The sequence below is a fragment of the Miniopterus schreibersii genome (assembly GCF_964146895.1).
Source record: "Miniopterus schreibersii genome assembly, chromosome: 5".
Classification (NCBI taxonomy): Eukaryota; Metazoa; Chordata; class Mammalia; order Chiroptera; family Miniopteridae; genus Miniopterus; species Miniopterus schreibersii.
The window spans coordinates 60804726-60831304 of record NC_138106.1 but is presented as its reverse complement, the minus strand read 5'-3'; the positions used below and the strand labels follow the sequence as shown (position 1 = coordinate 60831304).

The window sequence follows — 26579 nt, the reverse complement described above, 5'->3', positions numbered from 1 at the left end:
TTCCTAGATGGAACTGTTTTTTACTTTTAAATTTTTATATTTTCTGTGGTTGTCTTCTCTTTCAAAAATGTTATTTTGGAAAATGTTTCTATTTCTTCTTTTCCCTCAAAACTAGAAAACTAGATTTTATGGTAAGCTGAGTTTAGTTCTTAAAAAAAGGGAAAATGCCGTAGAGAGCCATCATTTTCTTCCTATGACCTTAAATTATATTACAACGCCTCTGGGGAGTTGTCAATTAAAAGCATGGAATTTACACAAATCTCAGTCTCGGAAACCAGCCAGCAATCTGTACCGAATATGTGGGAAAACCTATTAAATAGCTTTTTAACCTTTATTACTTACTGTGTTTGATTGAAATCTATATCCTCAGGAGACATAGGCAATGCTAATTGGGATTCATGTGAAAAAAAAGAGCAAAAACCTATTTCAACCTATGTAAACATTTTCTGGTACCTAGTTAACACTTAATATGGAATATACCAGAAGTGAACATACTGGAAAAGATCATTCAACCCAAAAGCAGAAATTTACTACTCCGCTCATTCAAGAGCCTTAACAATTCATTTGCTGTCGCTGGTAATTCACTACCTCAATGATAAATTAAAATTCTCTAATGTGGTTGAATATTACTTTAAATGGTAAAATAATACAATTAGCACATGTTGTTATTAACTGTAGCTTTCTGTGAAAACAATGATGACCTTGTTAGCTAGAAGTCTTTGTGATATATCTTTCCTAAGACATTTTGAGAAATCATAAAACTATTTGAAATTTGTTGTGTGGGGATTTGGGAGTGTTATCAGGACAGCTTTGATTTTCTCAAATCAAGAGGTCTTTTAGTTGTTACACCATTAAATTACTTGCAGAAAACAAATTTAATAATGTCACAGTAACTATGAACTCTTTCTGAAGGCAGACTCTAGTCTCAATTCCAAAAGTTTCCATTACTTCAGATGATGCAATTAAGGTCCTTTTTGAAGTGTTGTGCCTGCTATCCTGTCAATAGTGTTTTCAAGAAAACAGTACAGTTTTTGTTCTTGCTAAAAATAATTGAACTGTACTCACAATTTCAGTACAGTTTACGTCAAAATGCACAGGAAAATGTAAGTTTCACATTCACATACAGCTGATTCCCTTAAATAGTTAAACCTGGACTTTCATGCTTAGAAAATATCCAGAGCAATGGAGCACAGATGTATTCACTTCCCTTTGCATTATTTTAACCCGCAGAGTGTTCAAATACTGGTCTTTTGCTAAGCTAGTTCCCAGTTGAAGTCCTCAGGATCTGGATACAGGCAATGCAAGGAAGGGGAGCAGAAGGAAAATAATATTTTACTTATTATTTCCCTTGTATTGCCTTATATTGACTAATTGAGTGGAGGACAATTATGATTCTCCTTATATGAGCATCTTAAAAAAACAGCATCAATTCCTAGATAATTAGGAGAAGTATGACAATAGACAATAGTCAATTTTATGAACTTCAACTGACATAAGTTATTAACTACCTAATTTTTTTCTTTTTTATAATAAGCAAACTATGTAGTATAAAGGAAGTTATATTTAAACAGTCTCCCATTTAGTCTTCTTCACTGTGAAAATCTAAAGTAAAATATAAAATATTGTCCTTTGCATATACAAAATTTAAAATTTTTGCTTCAGTGTTCACCCTGTCTCCCCTTTACTTCCCATGAACACACACACACACACACACACACACACAGAGCATTAAGTGTTTTTATTTAAATTGGTCCCTGCAAAGAGACCAGAGTTTTGGCATGTTGGCACAGACCCCATAGCCTAGTCAAAAATTCATCACCGAGGAATGATGACATGGTAAACACAGAGTTCAATTGTGGGACAAATGTGTGGGAATCCCAGTCTCATCGTTAGAACAAAGAATGTGAGGAGAGTTGCCAAAGAAACCTTCAAGCCTGGTGCTTTTAGTGACATTTCAAAAAGTCTGTATCTGTGCACTTTTTTGCCTGGTTGTTATATTCCATTAAAATTTTTTTAAAGTAAAAGTAGCTTTTTTTGAACAATTTTGAGATACTGGCTTCTAATCACCATAGTACCCCTCACCCTCACCTTGTTAGATTCTCTAGAATTTCAAAATATAGCACATGGCTTTCTGGACTGCTGAATGCAGAGAAAAGAACATGAGTATAAGAGTATGTTCTTGAGAATTCTTTTCTATATAGTGCAGTGGGGCTTTATTTTACCCATCATTATTGAGCTCCTGCAAATGGTGCTACAACAGATTTCAAAATGAGTAAAACGTAGGCTTTTAAACACACACACACACAGGCACGTACATGTAATTTAAAGTCCATGGGAGTAGGATTATCTGGTGTTGTTTATTTATTTATTTATTTATCCCTGCTGAACTTCCCAACCTGGAACAGGGATTGGCACAAAGTAGGCACTCAGTAGTCAATGAATGAATTAATGAATGAGTGAATGATAAAAAATTGTAAACACTTATACAGAGAAAAAAGAAGCAATATATTTGGCTCTCAGCTCTTTGCAATGGGTTCATGTATAATATGGTGGGGATATACACTTTATTTTATTATTGCCATGTTAATGCACATTTAGGTTACCCCAGTTTTTTAGTATTCAAAATAATGCTGTATTATCTTTGTATACAGTTGTGCACTTGTGCAGGATAGATTCTCAGTGGTAGAATGACTGGATTGAAGGGTATTAGCCTTTTAAAATTGGTTGGGACCATCAAATTGTGCTTCTATAAGTGCTATTCAATTTAGAATGAACCTTAAATGTTTTATTTTTAATCAGTGTTCCCTTTGACAATTTGATGGAAGTTTTGAATTCTCTTTATATAAAAACAAATGTTTTTATGCCACAGATTTTTTGGGCCTTTTAAATTACTTTAGGGGAATCATCAGTACCCTGAAGTTCATTTATTGGACCTCAAGTTGAGAAATTCTAACAAGCACAGTAGAATCTACACATTTGCTGATTTAAAATTTATGTGGCATCTCTCAAAGAATAAAAATAAGCATCTATGACTTAAATCAATTCTGTTGCTTTAAAAAAAAATTCTATATAGAATTTTTGCTTATAATTTAATGTAGCCCCAAAAGGAGCCCAAATGCTAGTGTTGATGGTGAAAGAAAAGAGAAAGTAAAGAGATCAAACAGTTTATTGCATTTAATTAGGGAAATTTTATATGTATTTATGAATTTGGAGAAACTACCAGTCTTAGGACATATTCCTTATGAAGGACAAAGATTTACTATGTAGAAAATGGAGTTTGCCTTAAAAGAGGAGACCAAGTGTCACTCAGTGCCTCTACATGGTCCCTGGCTATGCTATTCTGGTGACATAGCTCTTATCTTCCCATCTACAGAAACATTGATTAATGTACAAGAGAAATGAAATTTCTCCAAGAAGCTTTTGCCAGTTCCTCAAGCTCATTGCTGGGATTCCTCTCTGTGCATTCTGCAGCACTTAGTTAACCTATTAAGCAGCGCATACAAATTCCATCATGTTCCTGGAGGAACAGGCCTCGCTATTATTATGTGTTTTCTCTGCAAAGAACACCTAGCAATGTGCCTGAAGTAGGTGCTCAATAAGTAGATGATGCATGAAGGTATAAATAAGTGATTTTTTGAGATAGGCCTTAAGGATATACAGAAATTCAGCCAGAACCTAAGGAACAATGATAAAATGAAGGAGAGATGGGGCAAAGCCTAAACTAATTGGGAAGCATCGTGACTTATCTGGCCTCATAAATCATCCCATGCTTATAGTATAATGAGCTATGGGGAAATGGCAAATTGAGAAAATAGTTTTCAGCACTCTAGTGCAAATACTGATACTCTGTTTTAAAATTGGCATTGTTTTTATAATCTCCTTTGTAAGACATAATATGGACTCTTAAATTGACCTATACTTTTTAAATAATTAAACATTTTGAATACCAAACTTAGAAAGGGGTAAAGAGCACATATTTTATATTTTAAAATATATTTCTGTGTACCAGCAGTATTTTATAATTTAATAAGATGGCCCTTTTCCCTCTAAATGCTGTTCCACAATGGCCTCACCATTGTATGTAAAGATATAATGTAATGCATTTATAGAATTGTAGGAACTGATGAGAGAAAGAGACAGGAAGGATTACTGATTTCCTTATTTTCAGGGATTGTACCATCAATACCTACTTTATAGTATGTAACCCTTTGAAAGGCAATGCAGAAAGTAAATGTTAAACAAATGTATCCCTACTTCAGATTCAGCAAAGGTACACCTTAGCCCCCAACTAAGTTTATTGAAAGGAAACTGAAAAAGGGAAAGAAAGGAGAAAAACGTTTTTCTCTATTTCTCAAAATAACATTAGGTTTCATCAGCTAATGTTCTCCCATCTGCCATCCATTGCACATTACTTGGGAATTACAGGACCTCCTAGCACATGCACACACACAGAGTCTTATTTGTTTTATATCACATGACCTTGACAAAAGTCTTAAACTCTTGTTTAATGCAATAAAGTATGGGAAGAAATGTGAGATAACTTTGTGTCATTGAATCATAAAATCACAGGTTTGGAAGATACTTTAAAGCCATCTACTTCCCCCTCTATCAACAGAACTATGATATATTATCATATTAAATAAAATGTCATGTGGATAGTTTAGAAAGTACATACAGCATGTGTAATTTGTGTTTGATTGTGGCACATGAGTTAGACTTGTTAGACAGAATGTTTCTTGACGTTTCTGTAAAGAGATTGAATCTCAAATTCCTAGAGTCAGGAATCAATGCCCCTTTAATATAAGATGTTTTGTGAGGAGAACAAATTTGAATTTGATAATAATAAGTTATTATGGGCCATTTCTGGATCCATCCCTTCATTCATATTCAGTCCTGCTCAATATTATTTAGTCCTACGCTAAGATTCTATTTTGTAACAAAGATCCCTTTACTGGAAACCTCAGTTTTATTGAATGAAGGAGGCCAATGGTTGAAAGTCAAAACCAGTGGTTCTCAGCTAGACTGGAGTTTGGGGGCTGGGGCATTTCCTCTCAGGGCACATTTGTCATTTGTGAAGATTTTCTTCTTGTCATAACTGGGGAAGGGTACTATTGGCATCTGATGGGCCATCTGATGGGGACTGTCCTGTGTATGTTCCACATACACAGGACAGTCCCCCAAGATAAATATTTATTCAACCCAAATGTCAGTGGTGATGCGGTTGAGAAACACTGCTATAAACTGATGTAACAAAATATTTACATGTTTTAGTCGAGTTGTACATATCTTAATTTGCTAATAAAGCATATAGAGACACTAGCATGTTTACCTGTCACAGTCATCAAATAAATGTGAAAGTAACTTCTAAAAATAACTTTCTTATTTCTACTTACTTCCTCCCCAACAATACATTTGCACAAACTAATTAAAATTTCTGTTGAACTTGGAGTTATTTCTTATAAGCTCTGAGCCAATTGTATTTTATTGCCTGAGATTCTATATGTCAGAATTATTTGGTCAGGAGATTTTTCTTATGCTGTGATTTTCCCATGTATTTCACCAAATTCTCCTATGTAGCTTTTCCAGTTATATTGTTCTTTATCTTTAGTCAATAACTCTTCATAAAAAATACTTAAGTAATTACACACAGCTTTTCAAATATAACATGTTTTTATATCTTATTTTATGTCAGGACATTTTGATAGAAACAGTAGTATTAATAATTTATAACAATATTTTAAATTTATAGAACATATTGAATACAGAGGTTTCTAGCCCATTTTAAAGTATCTTATAATATATGCATATACACATAGATATAACATGTATCACATAGAAATGCACATGCTTGTGCACACACAAATTTCTTCTGTATTTTATATTTAACCTCTTTGAGGAAGGACATCATAGGCATTCTATATTTGCAATAAAGTCCAATAATCTCTATACTACAAAACTATGAATAATTTAACCAACTAATATTACAGGGAGAAAATTGCAGAGGCATTCTAGTAAGCTAAATTTAATTCAGACTTGGCAATCCAAAGATAAAATCTCTTCTTCGAAAAGTATAAACAGAATCATTTGTGTTGACAGTTCCTTTGAGCCTCACTGGAACTTCATCATCTCAAAAACTGAGACATCTTTAGAAATCAGGATTCCGGTTCATCACCAAATCACAGTTGTCTTTGTAGCCCTTCATCCCTAAGGAGTTAGAGAGATTAGCTTTCTCCCAGGTTCAAACATTTACTCCCCGTGTCAGGTGAACCTGGAAGTCAGTATACTCTTACCAGAAGAGGAAGGCTGATGATTATAACAAACTTGAAAATTATTTTTAAAATCATCATGATCGTGGACCCCAATTCCACCCTACTGATTGTCATTCATTCCGCCCGAAGTCTGTGGACCAGCGCTCCTGTCTGTAACTGTTGGCCTTTTACCTACTGGCCTCATTCATGTCACATGTCATATTTTCCTTATGTTTGTTAGGCTCTAAAGAGTCCTGTGCTGGCTAATTTTGGATGTCAAGCTGTCATTAAAAGGCCCAATGCATGAATTTTCAAATAATTTTAAATTATCTTTGCTTTAAATGATCGTGGTGGTCATCATTACAAATAAGGAAAAGGTGTTTCATAGGATCAATTGAAAATCACAGAGCACAAATAATCCTTAATTTTTCTTGATAGGGAAAGGGAGGGATGTTTTCTGTAGTTTCATCCATGAACTCCTACAAAAATGTTTGCTTTGTGCTGTTTCTCTTCAAAGAAGAGAGTGCCATCCTAGCAGAAATCTATGTTTTCTATGCATCAGAAATAATTTATGACAGCCTCGAGAGTACATGGTAGGAATAAGAATTCTCACATTCCCAGTGTTGTCAATTACTTCCTGATTTTCAAAGGTTAATTTGATAACAAAAATGGAAAGGACTCCACAAAGTTCAAATGAGAAATTGCCTTATTAGATGCCCTTTTGATTCCAGGAGCTGCTCCTGGGGATGCAGGGACTAAACATATATGGTGCCTTCCCCATCGTAACTTCGCTTTCGTCACTAAGACACTACAGACTTGAAATTCCTAGAGCTTTAAAATGTTTAATAAAATTTGTATGTGTTTATAAAGTTTTTAGGGAAGGTAAAAGAAAAATAGTCTGTAAGAAAGCGTGAAGCATTAAATTTTTGGAAAAGGAATTTTCTTATTTCTCTGTATACCTGGCAAAGGATTCACCTCGTTGGTACCTAAGCTCTGTAAGTTGTTTGCACTTCTTGACCAACCATGGGAGCATCTTTAGTTGTCAAAAGATGTGCTGTCATAATGATAAGAGATCATTAGAGGCGCGTGTCCTGCCATAACCTAAGGTATAGGTCCAGATTATGTTAGAGTTATTACATATTCAAGCACCTTGCTATATACTGAAGAAAAAACAAAACATTAAATCACAAAATGGTTTCCTTCGCTTGGCATACCTTTCCCTGGTTAGTGCATAAACAAGCCTTAAAATACAAGATAAAAGGTCCATATTTAGAAGCTAAAGCATTGTAGAAAATGAGTATTGTATTGTGAAATAAAGCAATTTCTTAACTCCAATTAGTTTACATGTCTTCAACCACATATATAAACCCTCACAATTTTTATTTTAATTAAACTGAAGAGATCATCTCTTCATTTACAGGCTTATACTTTTTGATAGTTTGAAGTTAAAAGGAGTTAAAGTTACAACATGGGAAAGAGTAAACAATTCAGAAGTTATTGAGGTAATTTTTTATTTTAACACTGAAAGTACAATAAACAATTTTAGTAAACTTCTTGTCTCCAGTAGCAAGTGAAAACCACATTCTCATGGGTTATACCTTGTATTCTTTATTTTAACAATGTTAAAAATGCTGGAAACTAGTTGTTATGTGACACAAATACATAAAATTTGTGTTCTTTGTAATGTTTTTTTCCACTGGAGCAAAATTGCTTTAAAGGGAAATAGCTTCCTCAACTGATAGAATTTTAAAATAGGTATTTTATTACTTTTTTCTTTCTTTACAAAGGTTCATGATTTTTATCCCAATATGAAATTTTGTGTGTGTTGTGATTGGTGGGCAATGGTTAAATATGGTATCTTATTTATGCGTTGCAAATTGCCTTAGCTTTGCACTTTAGCACCACCTGGTGGACAAAATATCATTTTTTTCTCTACAGTTAAATGTAGTCCTTTCACTCTATGTCATATCTTAATTATAAAAGTATTTAATCTTAAGAACCACTGTAAACAATATGAAGTAAAAGAAAAAAATCTGAGACGTTTCCTAAGTACTATTGACCAGTTAAGTGTCTGAGTTTTTTAAAACTTCATGAATATATATGGATTTGAATAGTCTATTACATATGCAAAATGTGTGGGGTTTTTATACATTTTAATTTTTTATCATTTACATATTTTTATTGATAAATAAATAATTTAATTTAAACTAAGAAGTTTTCAGTGCATTATTTGCAAATTATGGTTATAAGTTAGATTGTTTACACTTTGTAAATACTTTATAGAGAATTTTCATAGAACACATTCTTATTGTGATGATAGTTTATGTACAATTAAAATTAAAACTAGTATTTTAACCACTAATACTATAAGCCATTTTCATGCTTATTTTTCTACTTATAATTAAAACTTAGTGTGGCCTTGTATCTATTAGTACTTAGTTTTTAATACTTCAAAAATTTTTCCAGAAGATAAATATGATGATATTTCCAAGTGAAAAACACAATTAAATTTAAATTTAGTTCTGATAATTTGATACATGTTTATCTTTGTATAGTTCCACATTTCTGTGAAATATAGTGAATGTTTTTCCTTGAAATACAGAGAAAATAACCTTCAGATTTCACTTTTTTTTGGAATACACTAATATATACTCCCTGATAAAATTAGGGGAGGGGCTGTAAATTTTAATTGTGTGATATTCACAGGCTTAGTAGCTAAATAAGAGCTGATGATATTTAGATAGTAAATATGTTCTAGCTTCACACTTTTAGTATGTCATTTAAGATAGAATTATAATAAATAATCTTCATTAAGATAGGCATCTTAAACTGAAGTTATTTATAGTAGCCCTTCGCCCATTCATGGTTTCACTTTCTGAGATTTTGGTCACCCATGGACAACAGAGGTGAGAAAATATTAAAGGGAAAATTCCAGAAATAAAGAATTCATAAGTTAAAATGAGCACCATTCTAAGTAGTATGATGAAATCTTATGCTATCCTGCTCTGTTCTATTTTATTGTTAGTTATTACTGTTAATCTCTTATTGTGCTTAATTTAGAAATTAAACTTTATTGTAGGTAGTTTACAGTTGATCATATGGAACAATATACAATAACAAATAATAATACAAGGATAAATTCCGTGTTTCCTGTACTCACAACTGTAAACTTACTTTTGCCCCACCCTGTATATATATGTAGGACAAAAACATAGTACATTTAGGGTTTGGTACTATCATTAGTTTTAGGCATCCCTGGCAGTCTGGGAATGCATCCCTGTGGATAAGGCAGACTACTGTACTTTGTTACTTCAAGAAAATACTTAAACTCTTCCCTGTCTTTCCCCCCTTTTTCCTAAGGCCTTGGATTGTATACTGTAAATTCAGCGTATGGAGATACCATTAGCATGCCTTGCCGACTCGACGTACCTCAGAATCTCATGTTTGGCAAATGGAAATATGTAAGTGCAACCTCCCTTGGATTTGATTAATTGCCTCTAGTTTTTTAAATAAAAGTTCTTCCGTGAATGCCTGTGAATCTCAACTGACCATATTGGCAATATTCAACTGTGGTGCAAACGTAAGAAGGCAGAATTCATGTGTTGAGTATGTAAAAAGAATAATTCCTAAGCCTTACATAACAAATGCTGTTTTAAGATAAATCCAATAAACACCTGATTCTTAAATCATCGTAGTCTGGAAAATTCAACCTCGAGTGTTAGAGGCCGAAGAAAAGACAGAGTTCCAGAGTAAAATGAGTGGAGTACAGGCTAGAGCTTAGTGGAGGACAGACCTGCTTCTGCTTAGTGTGGCTGCTGCGAAGGCCGGATGCACCAGTAGCCAGCATAGCCGAATATTCACGGAAAATTAATCATCCATATTAGAAGTTCATTTCTGATTCTCTAGTCTTAGAACTATATTGATGCGGTAGGTCCTCTTTACATTTGACTCTGTTGATTTTATCTACTTCTTGCAGATATTTTTTTGAATAGCAAGGTACAGATGGGTCTGGAAATGGAGGGTCGATGTGGAGTGGCTCGGTAACATCAACTGACAAAGTGTCTCAATTTCATTACCAGAGCCAACAAAAGGTGTTCTATGGGGCGTGATTTTCCAGTGCTGCATCACATGAGACCCATGGTAGTCTGCACGCTTAAAATAGGCCTATGTTTCCTTGAACATAAAGGCAAATGTTCCCCAGGTCCTTGAAATACTGAAAGATATTTGAATAGGAAAATGATCTGATGGTCAAGTAATTTTTGAAGTTCCCTATTGCAACACTTCTCAGAGCCTTCCTATGTTAAGGTGCATTATGAGTTGTCTGAGTTTGATATATTTCTTAGGTTTTTTTTAACCGTACAACTCTTCCCCCTCAGATATCTGCAAACATAAACATTCTACAGAACACACTTTGGGAAATGTGGGCAGTGTGCTTAAGGCTGCACCCAGAGAGTGGGACGACACGCGCTGTTAAAATATGGCTTCTGAAGTGGGACCAGCGTGTTCCACCACACACTCACTGTGGGACTCTGCACAGCGAACTAATCCCCATTTTCTCATCGACAAAATGAGAGGATAAGAATAGCCTTCCATGCAGTGTTGTGAGGGTTACATGAAGTAACGCATGTCAGAACAGTTACGTGGTGCTTGGCATGTGATAGTTGCATGAAAAATGCCAGCTGCTGTGGCTGTGGGGCTGCGAAGCTGAAACACTCTGTGTGAGGGGCGTGCGAGGCGAGCAAGGAATGAGGCCACGTGGCACTTCTCCGTGCTCGCCGCCTGTTAGCCAGCTCACGTTGAAAGGTTTCTGGTTTCCTGTAAAAGTGGACGTATGAAGTTGAGGCCTGTGAGAACAGAGTCTTTTTGCACCCCTAGAAGCCCTACGGTCTGGAGACTACCACATAATTCACCTGTGGAGTCAAATTTACTGCCAAAATAAGTGGAACACAGATGGCGAATGGAAGCTTCCGTGATCGCAGACTTTTCTGAGGATAACCCAGAGAATAATTTTCACCTAAACGGAACTGGCACAATGATAGTGGAAACAAACAATAATGGCAATTTTCAAATTGTTAATTTCGTAAAAAGCTTCAGCTATAAACTGATGAGATGCATTTGATGTACCATGTGCTCTAAAAACTGTTGATTTGCAGGCATAGTGTACAAGCTCTAATTTAATGTAAACTGGAGGACAAATGGCAGGTTTGGAAAGAGTGAAAGGGAGCAAGCATTGAGGAAGGATGGAGCACCCGTCCCCTACTGCATGGCAGTCTCCCAATGAGTGAGCCCCCCTTTGCACTGTGCTCCCCTTCGCACCCCTCTCTTCCCACCTCTTCACAGTATCTGCCTCAAGGCCTGGTCTGGATGTGGCACCTAACGGCTACAGAGAGTGGTACTAGGTGCTCATAGTAGAGCCAGACTGCACGCTCCAATTTTGCTTTGCTGAGATACACTAGCTGGGCCTTTGGAGAAGTTATTTAACCGACCTCTGTCTCCATTGTCTAGTCTGCAAATGGCACTAATGTCATAACTCTAACTTACAGGGTTGTTATGAGTATTAAGTCAGTTAATGCATGGAAAGCCCAAAGAAAGTACCTGGCATATAGTTAAGTACTCAGAGAATAGCTATTATTTATTGCATAAGCGAATGAACACACAAATTTAAGGTACTGTTCTAACATGTCCCTTAATGAGTAGTGATTTAGGGCAAGGATTTGCATTGTAAACCTGTGAGAAAATTAAAAGATTTAAGGAGAATATTATTGATTTATTTATATATTCAACCAACTAAAGTTTTTGAACTCCAAGATTAGCTTAGTAATTGCATTAGTGTGAATCTCTGTAACAAAATACCAGAGACATGGACTTAAACAAGAGATACTTATTTCTCACAGTTTTGGAGGCTGAGAAGTCCAAGATCAAGGTGCTGGTTGGCACATCCAGCTCTTGGTGGGGGTCCTTCTGATTTGTAGACAGCTGACATTTTGCCATGTGCTTATATAACCTCTTCTTTGTGCTCTCACCGAGAGACCAGCACCACCCAAGTCTCATACCCTTCTTATAAGGTCACTAATCCTATAATGAAGGTGCCTTGGCCAGGGCCTCATCTAAACCTAATTACCTCTCAAAGGCTCCACCTCCCAATACTAATGGACTGGGGGCTGGGACTTTCACATGAATTTGGTGATGGCATTTAGTCCAGAACAGTAATAAATATTAATAATTTTTTTTAAATGTAACACCTTAAAATTCACCATGCACTTTAAAATATTTTATCATGTTTTATTTTCTCAGAGGTCTTGTGAGGTAAGTAGATTCCCCCTATTTTTTATTAAATTCCTTAATAGGTAAGAGAATTCTTGTGGGAGCAGAGGAAGAAATGAATTATATGTCTCAGTGCTTTTGGCAGAGCTGTGTATGCCCAGGTTATATTTTATTTTGATAATAAACTTTCATATGAAAGTGCTCTGAGCTAAGTTTTATGACTCAGGTAGGAAAATTATGGATTTTAGTGATTAATCTGCTTCTATTGCTAAATGGATGTGATTGTTTCACAAGGGCAAATACCGTTCCTCCACAAAGAGTCATTAAACTATGCTCCGTGTAAAGGTCAGCTGTGTCAGTCTTGGCTGAAACAGAGAGGTATGGACATTTAAAGTATGTGGCTTGAAGTAATGAATATGCAAAAGAGAACTGTCCATGACTGCCAAATGCATGTTTGCAGCTCAGGTGTACGCTTGCTGTGATGGTTAGCTATCACTTTGGACACTTGTATATTTGTTTGCATCTATTTTTTTCCTTTTATATTAAACATAAGACAAGCTCTTGTCAGTTTTAAAACAGTCACTAATTCTGCCCTCCAGATGTAGGAAAAGCTCAGATTCCTAGAGCTTTGCCCCTTCCTCTTCAGATATATATATATATATATATTATTGTTGACAGTATGACAGATGTCCTTCATTTTTGCCCCCTCTACCCAGGCCCCACCCCACCCCAGGCCTTCCCCACATTATTGTCAATATTTAAGCTGATACCTTTTAAAAAACGTACAGCTTCTCTTATGAAGAATAATTTTCTGTACCCAAAGATTTATGTGAGGCTTGTATCCAAAATTATTCCTCTTGGGCACAACTGTAAATATCGGTAGAAGAATATGGCCAAGGAAATACTGTTATTCTGGATGTGATGCTGAAACACCTGAACATGCTTGCTTTTAAAATGTACTGTTGTTTTAATTTTTAGGAAAAGCCCGACGGCTCCCCAGTATTTATCGCCTTCAGGTCCTCTACAAAGAAGAGCGTTCAGTATGACAATGTACCAGAATACAAAGACAGACTGAGCCTCTCGGAAAACTACACTCTGTCCATCAGCAACGCGAGGATCGGCGACGAGAAGAGATTTGTGTGCATGCTCGTGACTGAGGACAACGTGTTCGAGGCCCCTACAATAGTCAGGGTGTTCAGTAAGTAGTCTGCAGTGTAAGTGCTACATGGGATTGACGGCTGGTCCTGGAAATGTTCTTAAGAAAGGAGAGGACTCTGTAGGGTCCCACAGGCAGGCGTCCCTGGGAGAGGAATTCTAGCCATCTTCACTCTCCTGCGTGCGGCCAGGGAGGGAAACCAGTAAACCCTGAAGTTCAAACAGGACTTTCGGAGTGAGGGACTAAAAGAATATTCTCTGTTGTTTCATTGGGTAGAATTTCCTGTGATATGAAGTACTAGTATGTGGAAATTGGCACGTGATCTTTATAGTCACGGACATGTACAAATAAATGTTCTGTGATATGTACATAGGTACATGATACGCATACAGAATCATGCATGTCATGCATGCATATATGCTATGTGTTAGGCAGAATTTTTATACATAAAAACAATAAAATACAGACAAATCCAAACTATCTTGTGATTTAGAGAGCTAAGCTTTGTGTGTGGGTGTGTGTATGTGTGTAAACCCTACACACACACACACACACACACACACACACATCCTAACCTTTAATGCTTGCCAATTTGTTCCTTCAAAGCGCTCAGTTGGTTTATGAAATTGCCCTAAAGTAACAAAGTTTACCACATCCTGAATGTGTATGTGGAAAACAAGAAGGGGGTAAACACAGAGTAGGGTTAAAAGAAGAGAAGAGTGCAGGAAAAATTTGGATAACTACTGTAGTAATTAAGGCGAGGTTTCTTTGCCTAATGATAATACATAGTTAATGTTACTGTGCACACTGCTATGCAAATGAGTGACTTGAGAAGTTCTAGTTAAATTATTTTATCTGCTAATATTCAAATAAAGAGTCCCACCTCTGTTACATCATAATATTTTAGAAGATACAGGGAGAAGAATAGTCTCAAAAGCTTCAGAATGCCAGTCTCACTTTTCAGTTTTTCCCCTCTGCTTTCTGATGAGTTGACAGCACCTAGAAATTATTAAAATAAATAGGCAAGAAAGAAACCCCGAGGGCCTTGCTGCTACAGCAAGTAAGCATGGATTTTTCCTGTTTCTCTCGTAATAGCCTAGGCAACCAAGTAGGACTGTCCCTTAAGTATTTATATGGACTTCAAAGCTCCTATGGGCTTCATGACATGGATTCAAAGAGTGCTTATACTATCAAAGGAAACTTTGGCCTCCAGAAGAAACTTCTAAGAGCATGCTACATGTTTCGGTTGATTACCTTTTAGTTTAGGAGGCACCTGTTCACACTTCTCAATTGTTTTAGGAATCAAACCAATTATCAAGTGTTTGTCAGTCATGCCCCCTTCTATTAAACACCCCAAATAATTGGCACCCTGTATTTGGCAATATTCCATGTATTTTTTTCCCTTTTATTTCACTTTGATGTCACGAGGAAGATGCACTGCTAGGGACACTTTCTAAAGAGAGCAACCAAAATTATTTCATGAGGCTGTGATGTCATAAATGTAAGCACATATCAAGAATGTACCATCGTAGGTGCAGAGATGAAGTCACAACACTCTAAAGTTTATGTGTGTTGATTCGTCATTGTTGGTTTCTTTTTCACTGGGTTAAAATGACCAAATCTCAAGATGTATACAAGAAAGTTGAGAAAATCCAGGTTGTTCCATTTATGACAATTTTTAGACTATATTAAAAAAAAAAAAAAAAAAAGCCATACGGCTATCTGGGAAAAAATGCAGTTGCTTGTATTAGATAAAATTTGTAAGTCATTTTGGAATACAGAGGATTTCTATGATTGTGAAAACAGACTCACACCCGCATACCCTCAGCACCCCACCCCCTTCTCTTTTGAATGCTGTTGAAAACAAAGTGATTCTCAGAAACAGAATTTGCATTCCAGGCCGGGGGCCAGGGAGAATTCAAATAGACAAGCTACACACTCTTGAAAATAGAGTTTTATACTAAAAACCGTGGGACACTGCACGTCTTATCACATGACCAGCACAGCTCACGATAAAGAAAGTGTGTGCAAGAGCATATAGGGGCTTCGCTTTCTTAAAAATAATGAATTTACTTTGGGTCACTTTTCATGAAGCAACCAGCAGCTGTGACAGGGAGGCTTTCATTCTATGCATGTATATATTGCAGTCACTTAAGAGTTACTAGGCTCATCAATCAGCCCTCTGTTTCCTTCTGTCGAATCACCTAGCAACATGCGCTGTGTACCGCAGAATGGAGAGTGGTTAACGGGAGCTAATCCCAGATCAGCTTGCTGCAGAGTGTCGTCCTCATGGGCAACGGCAAATTGCATTTATTCAAACTAGGAGCCATGACGGATGACTTTGTTACCTCCGATGCAGAGCTGTTTGTTTAGTTTTAACCTGTACCTCAGATGCAAGAAAACATTTCAGTAAAGCAGCCGAGATCACAATAAATCATGTACTTTGTCACCACTAATACAGCTCTTTCTTTTTTCCTTTCTGGTAGTTGAATGGCATCAAAATCAAACTGTGTTTGCGCTGAATGCACATTTGAAGTTAATAATACCATTCAAAAGGAAGAATAGACCTTTAAAAGTTCCCAAAGATCCATTCCAGTCATTGTGTAAAGGTCTTAGAGGTCAATTGGGTACCCGCGTTGCCAAATGGCTGTCAGTGGTGTAATAGAAAAATCACAGGACTGGTCATCAGGAGACCTAGCTTGGTTAGAAATGCTGCTAATTTCTGACCTTGGGCAAGTCGCTTCATCTGTCTGGGGCTATGAGTGAGTACTTCCTCATCAGTAAAATAAGTTCTTTGGAGCAGATGCAGTTTTCCTGTTGTGTTCCTAGGATCCTTTTGAGCCTGGAGAGCTGAGGAAGTGAGGAGCTGCTTCTGTTGGATTAGCTAGAATTCCACCTACTCAATATTTCAAAGTTTTTTCATGATAATTTGTTCAGGGGGAAAAAGAGGGGAGGCAGAAGAGCTTCACCTCTAAAAAAGCTTTTGAAAACCACCAACGCAGGCTACTCTGCCCAGCCTCTTACACTCTGTGTCTGTAGCGTTAAAAGAAGGACCGTCTTCAGGTTCCCACGGCATCGAGCCTGCCGCGCACCTGGACCTGCCCTTCTCCTGGTGATGGGCGGCCGCGCTGGTTTGCTTCCCACGGTTATTTTAGAGCTTGCTTCTAAATGTTCGCAATGTTTTATCAGAATTGAGCATTCCTCCTCTTACCTCTCTGGAAAAGTTAGTCAACCTGCAAAGAATTTTTTAAAAATGAAGGAAGCAGAAAATGACTTATTTAACAAAGGAGATGTGTATTTATATTTTATTTTGATTCTTTAAATATTAAAAAAAATATCTTTCCCATCTCATGAGGAAAATAAACTCCTTCCGTGCTCACGATGGTTTACTTAAAGGACATCAGGACTTACGAGGGGCGATTGCTAGCAAGGCGCTGAGAGAAGCACGAAGTCAGCGTAACAAGTGCCCCCGCCCCTTCTTGCTCTCCTCCCGCATCAAACTGAGTCACCCTGTGCGTGATTTTTATAACAACACTGTACTCTGTGGGCGACAGAGAGCAGTTTTGCATCCGTCCCTCCACCCTCACTTGGCTATAAGACCCTTGACAAAATTATTTTAATAATGCAAATAAATTTGGGGCATGCCTTTTTCTTTCAGTTCTATACTTGGTGATGAATCCTTAAATCGTATTTAGACATAATTCATGTAAAGTTTTTTTTAAACACTTTGGAATCAATATGCAATTTTGTTAAAATAGTACTCATGTCCCCTTTTATGGTCTTCCAACTAATACTCATCGATTGTTACAAGCTAATATAAGAGAAAATTACATACAGAAGATATAGTTAATATAGAGGGTTTGAAACAAAGCTTAAGGAGAAAATAATTGAAATAAATGCAATAGGTATTACCATACTTCCACAGTACCCCCTGTGAGTCTTTCTTCCAAATAGAAATATGAGTAACAATGTGAGCATTCTTTCCTCAAGTTTCCCTGGGTTTGCTAGTTTCATTCTATTGAAATAAGAATAAATTTTTGAAAATATGAATGGAAGTTGGTCCTTTACACATGGCCAAGTGTTTATGATCTTATGTGAACTGATAAAACATCACAAGGTTTGCAAGGCAAAGGAGAGAAATATATTCTACATAAGAAGAACTGTGTTCCCAACCGTTTAGGTATATGATTTTGGTGAACTAGAAAGTAGCGTGACTTCGCCAAACTGCCTACCCACATTTTGTATGCAGAGCCTCAATTTTTCCAGAAGATTTTTCAAATCTTTCCATGTACTCTGGGCATAGATACTACTGAAAAAGAAACAAGCAATGAAGAAAACACACACCCACAAACATTTTTTTTCTTGTTAATTTTGACTCCCAATTGACCACATAAATAAATTTAATATCTTACCTCCAGTTCGGCTCTCTGGGAGGTGTTAATAAATTACTGATTTTAGTTCCCAAAGGATTTTTGTTTACCCACTTAAGCCCCAAGAATTTTCATTATGTTTGAATATTATGGTTGCAGTGCTCTTTTAAATGTATTACATTTGCATCAAAATATGAATTCTGAACAGAATTTAATGTTTTAGCAATAACTCAGAGTTGTAATTATGGACATAATGACATGACATTAGAATAGTGATCCCATCAAGGCTTACTGATGTATGGGAGGCTTTAATCCCCCACCATGCTTCCTGAAGTTGCTGTTTATATTGAGTTTTTGTCAGTTTTTATAAGTTCTTATGGTCACATTTTTAATATTGAGGGGGTCAGATGTCATTTCCTGTTTGTGTTAATGTAGCTGTCTCTGTCATGCCTTTCTAGTCTTCTATATTTTTTTATGTTTTTCTATCTTTTTAATGTTTTGTTTCTAATCTGTGTATTTAAGAAATAATCACTCCTGTGAAAATCGTATTAGAATTCTATTTCTAGAGTTAATAGTAAATAGGCCCTCCTAAAATTAAAGTGCATGAGTTCCACACGTAGGCACATTTTTTATGATTATTCATTATTCTAATTTGCATTATAAAACATATTTGCAAGGGGGAAATTAACTCTCAATAGTAACCTGAGGAAGTTTACATTTTTTGCACGTAGTCTCAGTGACATTCATTTTGCTAGCCCAAAGACTTTTTGTCTTTGTCTTTGGCTTCCGTAATGGTCTGGGTAGGTAGTGTGTCTGATAACTGAATTCCAGATTGAGTAAGAACCATAGAAAGCCAATTTAGTTTAGTTTGGTAATCAAAATTATAACTACTGAGATGATAAACAAAAGGAATATAAAAGAAAGAATAGCTGCTTGTTTTTATTTATCTGTTTACATGACAATAGAATAATTCTACCCCTTGCTACTCACAAAAATCAATGCCAACAAGGCAATCTCCATTTTCTGTAGCCTAATTGTTAGAGCTAATTAAAAGTTAAAAATTCAATCAATGTTAGAAAACCAGTAGCAAAGAATAAAATAACTTAGAATAAGCTTAAATACCACCTTGTTGCTGAAATTTTTAACCAATGCTTCCCAATGCCTCTATTAGAATTTGTGCTTACAGAATTTCCTATATTTAAAATGTCTCTGTCCATTATCTCAGGTTCCAGATTTGAACGATTTGCCACATTTATAGTTTTGTAATGTCACTCACTTAAAAGATAAGGTTTGAGCCCGGCTGGGCGTGGCTCAGCGGTTGAGTGTCGACCTAGGATCCAGGAGATCAGGGTTCGATTCCCAGTCAGGCCACATGCCTGGGTTGTGGGCTACAGAAAATCAATGACTCTCTCATCATTGATGTTTCTATCTCTCTCTCTCCCTCTCCTTTCCTCTCTCTGAAATCAATAAAGATATATTTTTAAAAAATAAAATAAAAGATAAGATAAGGTTTGAGATATACTGGAAACTTTGGCCTCTATATCCCTTAATTAACTTTGTATTTCTCATGATTTTAAAGCATTGACTCTTAAACTTTATTGTGCCCTAGAATTCCCTATGGAACGTGTTAAAAATGTAAATATATAGGATTCCCCCCCTCCCCCCCATAAATTCTGATTCAGTTGGCCAGGTAGGACTCAGAAATCTGCATTTTAAACAAATATCCCTCTGATGCTGATTCATGTGCGTTCAGGTCTTCACCTAAGGAGTTGGAAGCTATTGATAAGTGGACATGGTAATCCATTGGAGATACATTCTATTTAGCACATTAACCTCTATTTCACTATCAAATCTGTATTCGTTGTTTATAAAACATTATTGACATTTTATTCAAAGGAGTTACAAGCATTTAAAATAATATTTAACATAATAAAGCAAATATTCGAAGGGAGTGACTAGATTTCATAATTACATATTATGTTATGTTGTTGCTTGATTTTCTACTTTGAGTAAATGAATTATTTTTTATAAGCCAAATCACAGCTTCCCTTTATACTTCCACATGTACTTAAGGCCTTTCTCTACTTAACCCTAGAGCAACCATCTAAACCTGAAATTGTTAACAAAGCGCCATTTCTTGAAACAGAGCAGCTAAAAAAGGTAAGAACTTGTTTTTGATTAGTTGCCTTTACTTAGCCTAGTATTAGATGCCTTCTCCTGGCCTCAGATGCCAGGACAAATACGATAAACTTGCCTCTTGTGTAGCCGGCAGGGTGGCTGATGCCAGTCAGAGTCTGCATAAGGTAGAGTGGGCCACCGAGGAAGGCGATGCCGTTCCTGAAGGGAAGAGAGGGAAAGGAGAGTAAAAAGAAGTATGTCTTTCTTGTCTGAATGAACCTAATATTTAATGGAGTCATGAAAGATGAGTAGATTTTCCCCTGACCAGCAATTTGTAGTAATATGATGTGAAAGAGAATGACATTTTGGGGTAAACATCAAGTTATTTGCATTGCTCAATCTTCGGGTGCTAGGACAGCAGGTAGGAGAGTGAAATAAGAGATCAGTCTGGAGAGTTAAGGAGAGGCTGGTTTAGGATAAGCTTGTATGTTACATAGGGGATTTGGACTTCATTCTGTTGACAAATTAAGCTACTGAAAAGTTGAAGTAAAGGTGTGAGGAAGTCAGATTTGAAAGGTCACATTAGCAGAGGTGTGAGGGAGGCCGTAAAGAAGGAGGGACAACTATGGAGTTCTGCATTTGGGCACATCGATCGGCTAATAATTCCTAGCTAAGATACCTCAGTTTTCCTTGGGGGGGTTGGGGTGGGGGACCAAGTCTGGAATTCTTTGAATCAGATTAAATTTTTCTGCATAATATTCTTATATAAGCACTAAATATTAAAGTTAAAACAAATTTGAGGAAAAGTGGTGGGGATATGTACTGCAGTCTGGAATGTATATAGTAAGAAGCTGGAGAGCCAGCCTCACTGTAACGCCGTTAATGATCGCTGTGTATGCAAACTAATGAACCATGACGATAGCCAATATTAATGTAATTATGTTATTTAGTTAATGTTAAAAATGAATAATGTCGAAATAAAATTGGTAATGCTTCTACATGAATGTGGTTTTATTCATAGCTGCAGCATCTAGGGCATATTTAAAAATGGGCAAGAGCATAATTTTAAGTGTAAGACATTGTTTTCCACAAGACAGCACTTATTCCGTCCGTAGTCAGTGCTTGGAAAATGAATGGGTGAGGAAACCTCTGGGATAACTCTAAAATCCCCCTGAGGATCCTGAGCTTCCAAACTGACACCCACTGATGAAACCAAGGCGGTAACATTTCCTCTTTTATTTTGCAGTTAGGTGACTGCATTTCAAAAGACAGTTATCCCGATGGCAACATCACGTGGTACAGGAGTGGGAAAGTGCTGCAGCCCCTCGAAGGAGGTGGGTATGAAGTGGGCCATGCGTTCAGGTGACCTGCTTTGACCTCGCTCATCTGGGGATTCCTTAAACTCCCCTGCATCTGAATGTGTTGTCCTCCTTTGATCTGTGACTTCATGCTTTGTTACTTTAAAGTATCCATTAAATCACTAAGTGATTTTTAAACACCATTTTAGCACTTGTGCAGAAGAATCTAGAACAGAGAAAATTATTTCTGTGCGTGGCATGCTTTAGAAGTTAATTAAAGTGAGTGGGAAATCAGATTCCAAGATTCTATTTCTGTCTTTGTCTCTGATTCATGGTTTTGAAAAGACATCCTACCTCCCTACGTGTCACTTTCCCCCTCCTGCTAAATACATTGAGAAGGACAGAACCACTTCTCAAAGGTGTTTGTGACATTTAATTAGGAATTGTGGGGTTTTTGATGAAAGATCCTATCATTAGTGTTCTATATTTTCTTCAGCGGCGGTCATAATTTTTAAAAAGGAAGTGGACCCAGTAACTCAGCTCTATACCATGACTTCATCCCTGGAGTACAAGACAACGAAGGCTGACATACAAATGCCGTTCACCTGCTCTGTGACATATTATGGACCATCAGGCCAGAAAACAGTTTATTCCGAACAAGCAGTCTTTGATATCTACTGTAAGTAATTCAACGTATCATTATGCAATTTTAATGCATCAGAAATAACATTCAAATGCTTATCAGTCTAAGTCACAATCCTAATGATCTTTGGATTCTACTTCCAACCCCCACCCCTACTCCATAGCACCCTAATAATCTCTTACTCATTGAAACACCTATAGAATGAAGGCTTACGCGTCTTATGATATCTTTCACTCTCTACTTTGTTATTTACAAGCATTTTTTCCGTATTCTGATAGAAGCTAAGTTCCTTAAATACAAGATCTCTAACTCAATCTTACCCTCCTGGTAGTCCTCAGCCCTGGCACACAGCCGTGAACTTTATAGGAGTTCAAAATGCCATCTGATGAAAACTTTTCTGAAGGAATGACAGATGGTTTTCTGAATGACCTATGACTGATTGGTCTTCTAGAGAAGGGATTTTCCTTTCAATAAAGGTGTTTATTTTATTAATGAAATAAGTTGTATAAGTTAAATAGGATGTTGTATTCCAAGATGTTTTGGTTACCCTTTATTTTATAGATTTGAAACATGAAATAGTTGACTACAAAGGAAACGTCTTGATCATCTGGTCTAACACAATTATTTTACTTAGCAGTAAAGTAACTTGTCCTGAATTAGCTGTAGAGACTGGGTTGGAACCCTTTTCACCACTGCTGTGCTATTTCCTGTAAGACAGGTACCAAGATAATCTAATGATTAAGAGCAAACATGCTGGCCATCCAGTCCCAGCGGTGTCAATTACTGTGTGTTTCTAGAAGAGTAGCTTAAATACCCGAGGTCTCACTTCTCTTATCTCAAAATGGGACTCGTAGTGTCATTACAGAAATTAAGTGAAATCGCAAATCTAAAGTAGACACTGTATCTCACATTAAATGCTCATTATTAAGTACTATTGCCATTATTACTAAAGGATCATTATTACTACGTAAGGACAGAGGTAGTGATATCTTTTTAGGAAAAGGCAAGAAAGAATCTTCTTAATTTTTTTTAAATGCATCAAAAATTCTTGTAGCACTGCCATATGTTGGAGAGTAACCCAGCACGTCTACATCTGTTCTGGGGAAAGCGCATAAATTCCATTTGAGCCTTCAGAAAGTTTTACCCACCTACATTTCTATTTTGGTTCCATAAAGTGTGGAACCTTATTAAGAACAAAACTGAAATTCGGCTTGTCCTAATAATAAAGGGTGGTTTTGCCTTTAACTTTGCAAATACGTACATTTCAACTTGATTCAAAAGCAATGACTGAGCCTAGCTGGGTGGGGCTCAGTGGTTGAGCATCAGCCTAGGATCCAGGAGATCGGGGATCGATTCCCAGTCAGGGCACATGCCCGGGTTGTGGGCTCGATCCCCAGTAGGGGGCGTGCAGGAGGCAGCTGATCAATGACTCTCATCATTGATGTTTCTATCTTTCTCTCCCTTCCTCTCTCTGAAATCAATAAAGATGTTTTGTTTTTTAAAAAAAAGCAATGATTGAGAGGATTTCATCATGTACAGCTTATCTAAAATCAAACTGTTACCTCTGTAAGTGAAGAAAGAATTCTGTCTGTTCAAAAACATTCAATGGGAAATAAACTATCTTGGTGTAAGTGCAGGAGTACAAGATAGGAAAGAACCTCAAGATGAGTAGTAAAAATGGGAAACTGGCTTAAGAAAGAATAGAAATGTATGTGAGTGTCAGGTGTTGGTATGGGTAAGCAGAGAAGCCCTTGATCTTATTGAAGGAAATGATTTTACTGTGACTGGCTGTGTGGGGACGTTTGGCGTGGCTTTTGATGAGACACAATGTATGCAGTGTTGGGCTCCGTGGTGAAGACACACAAGTGTTTGGCATTTTAGGAATTTGCTGCTCTACTAGAGATATGACACCTACATCCGAACGGAATTAGTGCAAGATTGCAAGTGGTCTAAGTGCCACAGGAACTTCATGAACAGTCCTAAAAGCTCAGGCGCCCAAGGACAGTGATTGCCAAACTTCAATGTGTATCAGCATCGCCTGAGGAACTTGTCAGAACGCGGCTGCTGGGCCCTGCTCTAGTTTCTCATCCACTAGGTGCTGGGAGGGCCTGCACTGGGCATTTATAACTAATTCCCGGCGATGCTGATGCTGATGATTGAAGACCACACTTGGAGAACCGCTACTCCAGGATGACTTCATAGAAGAGAGGGGGCCAGCTAAATGGAAAGGACACAGAGTACACTCAAGGGAATAGAAATTTGATAAATTCATCTTGATAAAGATGCCCTGGGCTACTCCTCCCTTACCGTATTCAGTCAGTAAAGAATTCTTATAGAATCTAGTTCCTTAATCTTTGTGTTTATCTTATCTTCTGACACCACCTAAGATGATGTCACCGTTCTTCATCACCTGTATTTTTGTGACAGTTTTCTAAATAGTACTCCTCTTGTTTACTTACTCCAAACTGCCCTCCAAGACGCTGTCAGGAATATCTTTCTAAAACACAAATGTGACCATGTCACTGCTGTGATTAAAGTTCTTCAGTGACACCTCGGATCTCTGAGATTGACCTTCACACTCCTGACTGATCTCAGTATGCCTTGAGTCCCCTGTAGACATGGTCCTGCTCTGTGTCTCAACCTTCATTACTTCCCTGAACCTACCATAGCCTGTTCTGCTTTCCAGATTCTTCCTGCAAAATAGCACCTACATGCCTGGCCGTATGCTGTTACTGCCTCGTCTAGCAAACACCTACCTAGTCTTCAAAACCCAGATCCAGAGTCAATTCATACTAGAAGCTTCCCAGTCTCAGGCATCTATAAGCTACCAGTGGTCACTATGCTTACACCATATGCAGTTTTTACATTATTTTCGTCTTAATTGTTAAGTATGGTTTGATCTTAATTTGAAAGTTCATTGAAGGCGGGGACTGGGCTGCTGTCACCTTTATAACTCTAGCACTTAGTACCTGCAGAAAACAAATATTAGCTAACAAATGGATAAAATGACTGGACAGAGGATTAACGGAGAGACGGAAGAAAGAAAAATTGAGTAGACTCTTTTGTTTATTATGTAGAGGTATGTACAGAGTAGTGAGATGAGAAATAGATACCAGGCTAGGAAAGACTTATTTCCATCTCACATATTGGGAATGCATGAGGGTTTTGAATGTCATTGCAATAGTCAAAGCACTGCTTAAAAACTGACTTAGGGGAAATACACAAGGGTGGGCCAAAGTAGGTTTACAGTTACTCATATGGAAAATACAATAATTAAATAAAAATACAAGAATGAACTCTGTTTCAGGTACCCTTAACTATAAACCTACTTTTGCCCACCTCTGTATATGAAGGAGCAGAGAGAGGAAAGGTTCAAGGTGAGGGACTGAGTGAAGTTTGATGGCCGTGTTTCCTATGTAGGTTAATTAGAGCCTGGGCTAGGGAAGCATTAGTGGGAATAGAAGGAGAGAATGACATGCCAAATATATTAAGTATTAATCATTAAGACTGGGTGATTGAGTGGGTAAGAGATGACAAAAGAGAAAGCCAGAGCAACTGGCAAAATGACAGAGTAAAATTCAAAGTCAGGGGCAAAGGGAGTGCAAGAGATCATTAGTTTTGTTTGAGGCGTGTTAGTGGACATCGAGAAAGTGACTGTGAAAAATAAAATGTGTTACATTAACCTTCTGATCTCAGTCTAGTCCTTCAGCCCTGTGGGATGGAGCAGAGCCTATTGAGAAGGGGACACAGAGAAGGGGCCTTTTGAAATGGAGCAGAAAGGCGGATGGATTGTGACCCCTAGCTCTTGTGTCAGCCTTAATTGGGGATGTGCCACAGCAACGGGCCAAAACTAGTCAGAGAAGGGCCACCTAAAAGAGTAAGGAAGGCCCTAGCTGATTTTGCTCAGTGGTTAGAGCGTCAGTCCACAGACTGGAGGGTCCTGGGTTCAATTCCAGCCAAGGGCACACCTCAGTTGCAGGCTCGATCCCCTGCCCTTGTCAGGACTGATGTGGGAGGCAACCAATCGATGTGTCTCTCTCACATCAGCGTTTCTCTCCCTCTCTCTCTCTCTCTCTCTGAAAAGCAATGGAAAAAATATCCTCGGGTGAAAAGGGCCTAAAAATAGAAGGTCAGTAGGGGACCAAAATCAAACTTAATTTACTTTCCAACTTTACCAGGAACTGCTGGTCAGGGGATCTGCCTCAGGCAAATTCAGAAAAACTAACAAGAAGTGTATTAAACCAATCACTGTTCAGCCTCAGAACATTCTGGGCAAATATTCAGAGATGCCCGAGCATGAAGAAAAGGCAAAGAAGCAACCTACAACAATCCTCCTGTTTTTTTCTGTACTTTGATCTTGGAAATATAAGCAGCTGCAAGAGACGGAAGAAAGCCTCCAAATCTACCCCTTGCTTGATTTGTTTTTAGCTGATAGCAAAATAAATCTTCATAGATAATTTTTAGTGCTCCCAGTTTGGAAAT

General features: G+C 37.3%; 1 protein-coding gene across 5 annotated transcripts in view; it reads left to right on the top strand.

Annotated features, from left to right (window-relative positions):
• Positions 1-26579, top strand: part of ALCAM (activated leukocyte cell adhesion molecule) — a 184179-nt gene that overhangs the window by 124336 nt on the left and 33264 nt on the right. For all 5 annotated transcript variants that reach the window (XM_081138339.1, XM_081138341.1, XM_081138342.1 and 2 more), the window contains exons 2-6: positions 9609-9709; positions 13491-13710; positions 20134-20198; positions 21403-21490; positions 21951-22133. In XM_081138339.1, the coding sequence (XP_080994465.1) occupies positions 9609-9709; positions 13491-13710; positions 20134-20198; positions 21403-21490; positions 21951-22133 (657 nt within the window). The remainder of the gene's footprint in view (positions 1-9608; positions 9710-13490; positions 13711-20133; positions 20199-21402; positions 21491-21950; positions 22134-26579) is intronic.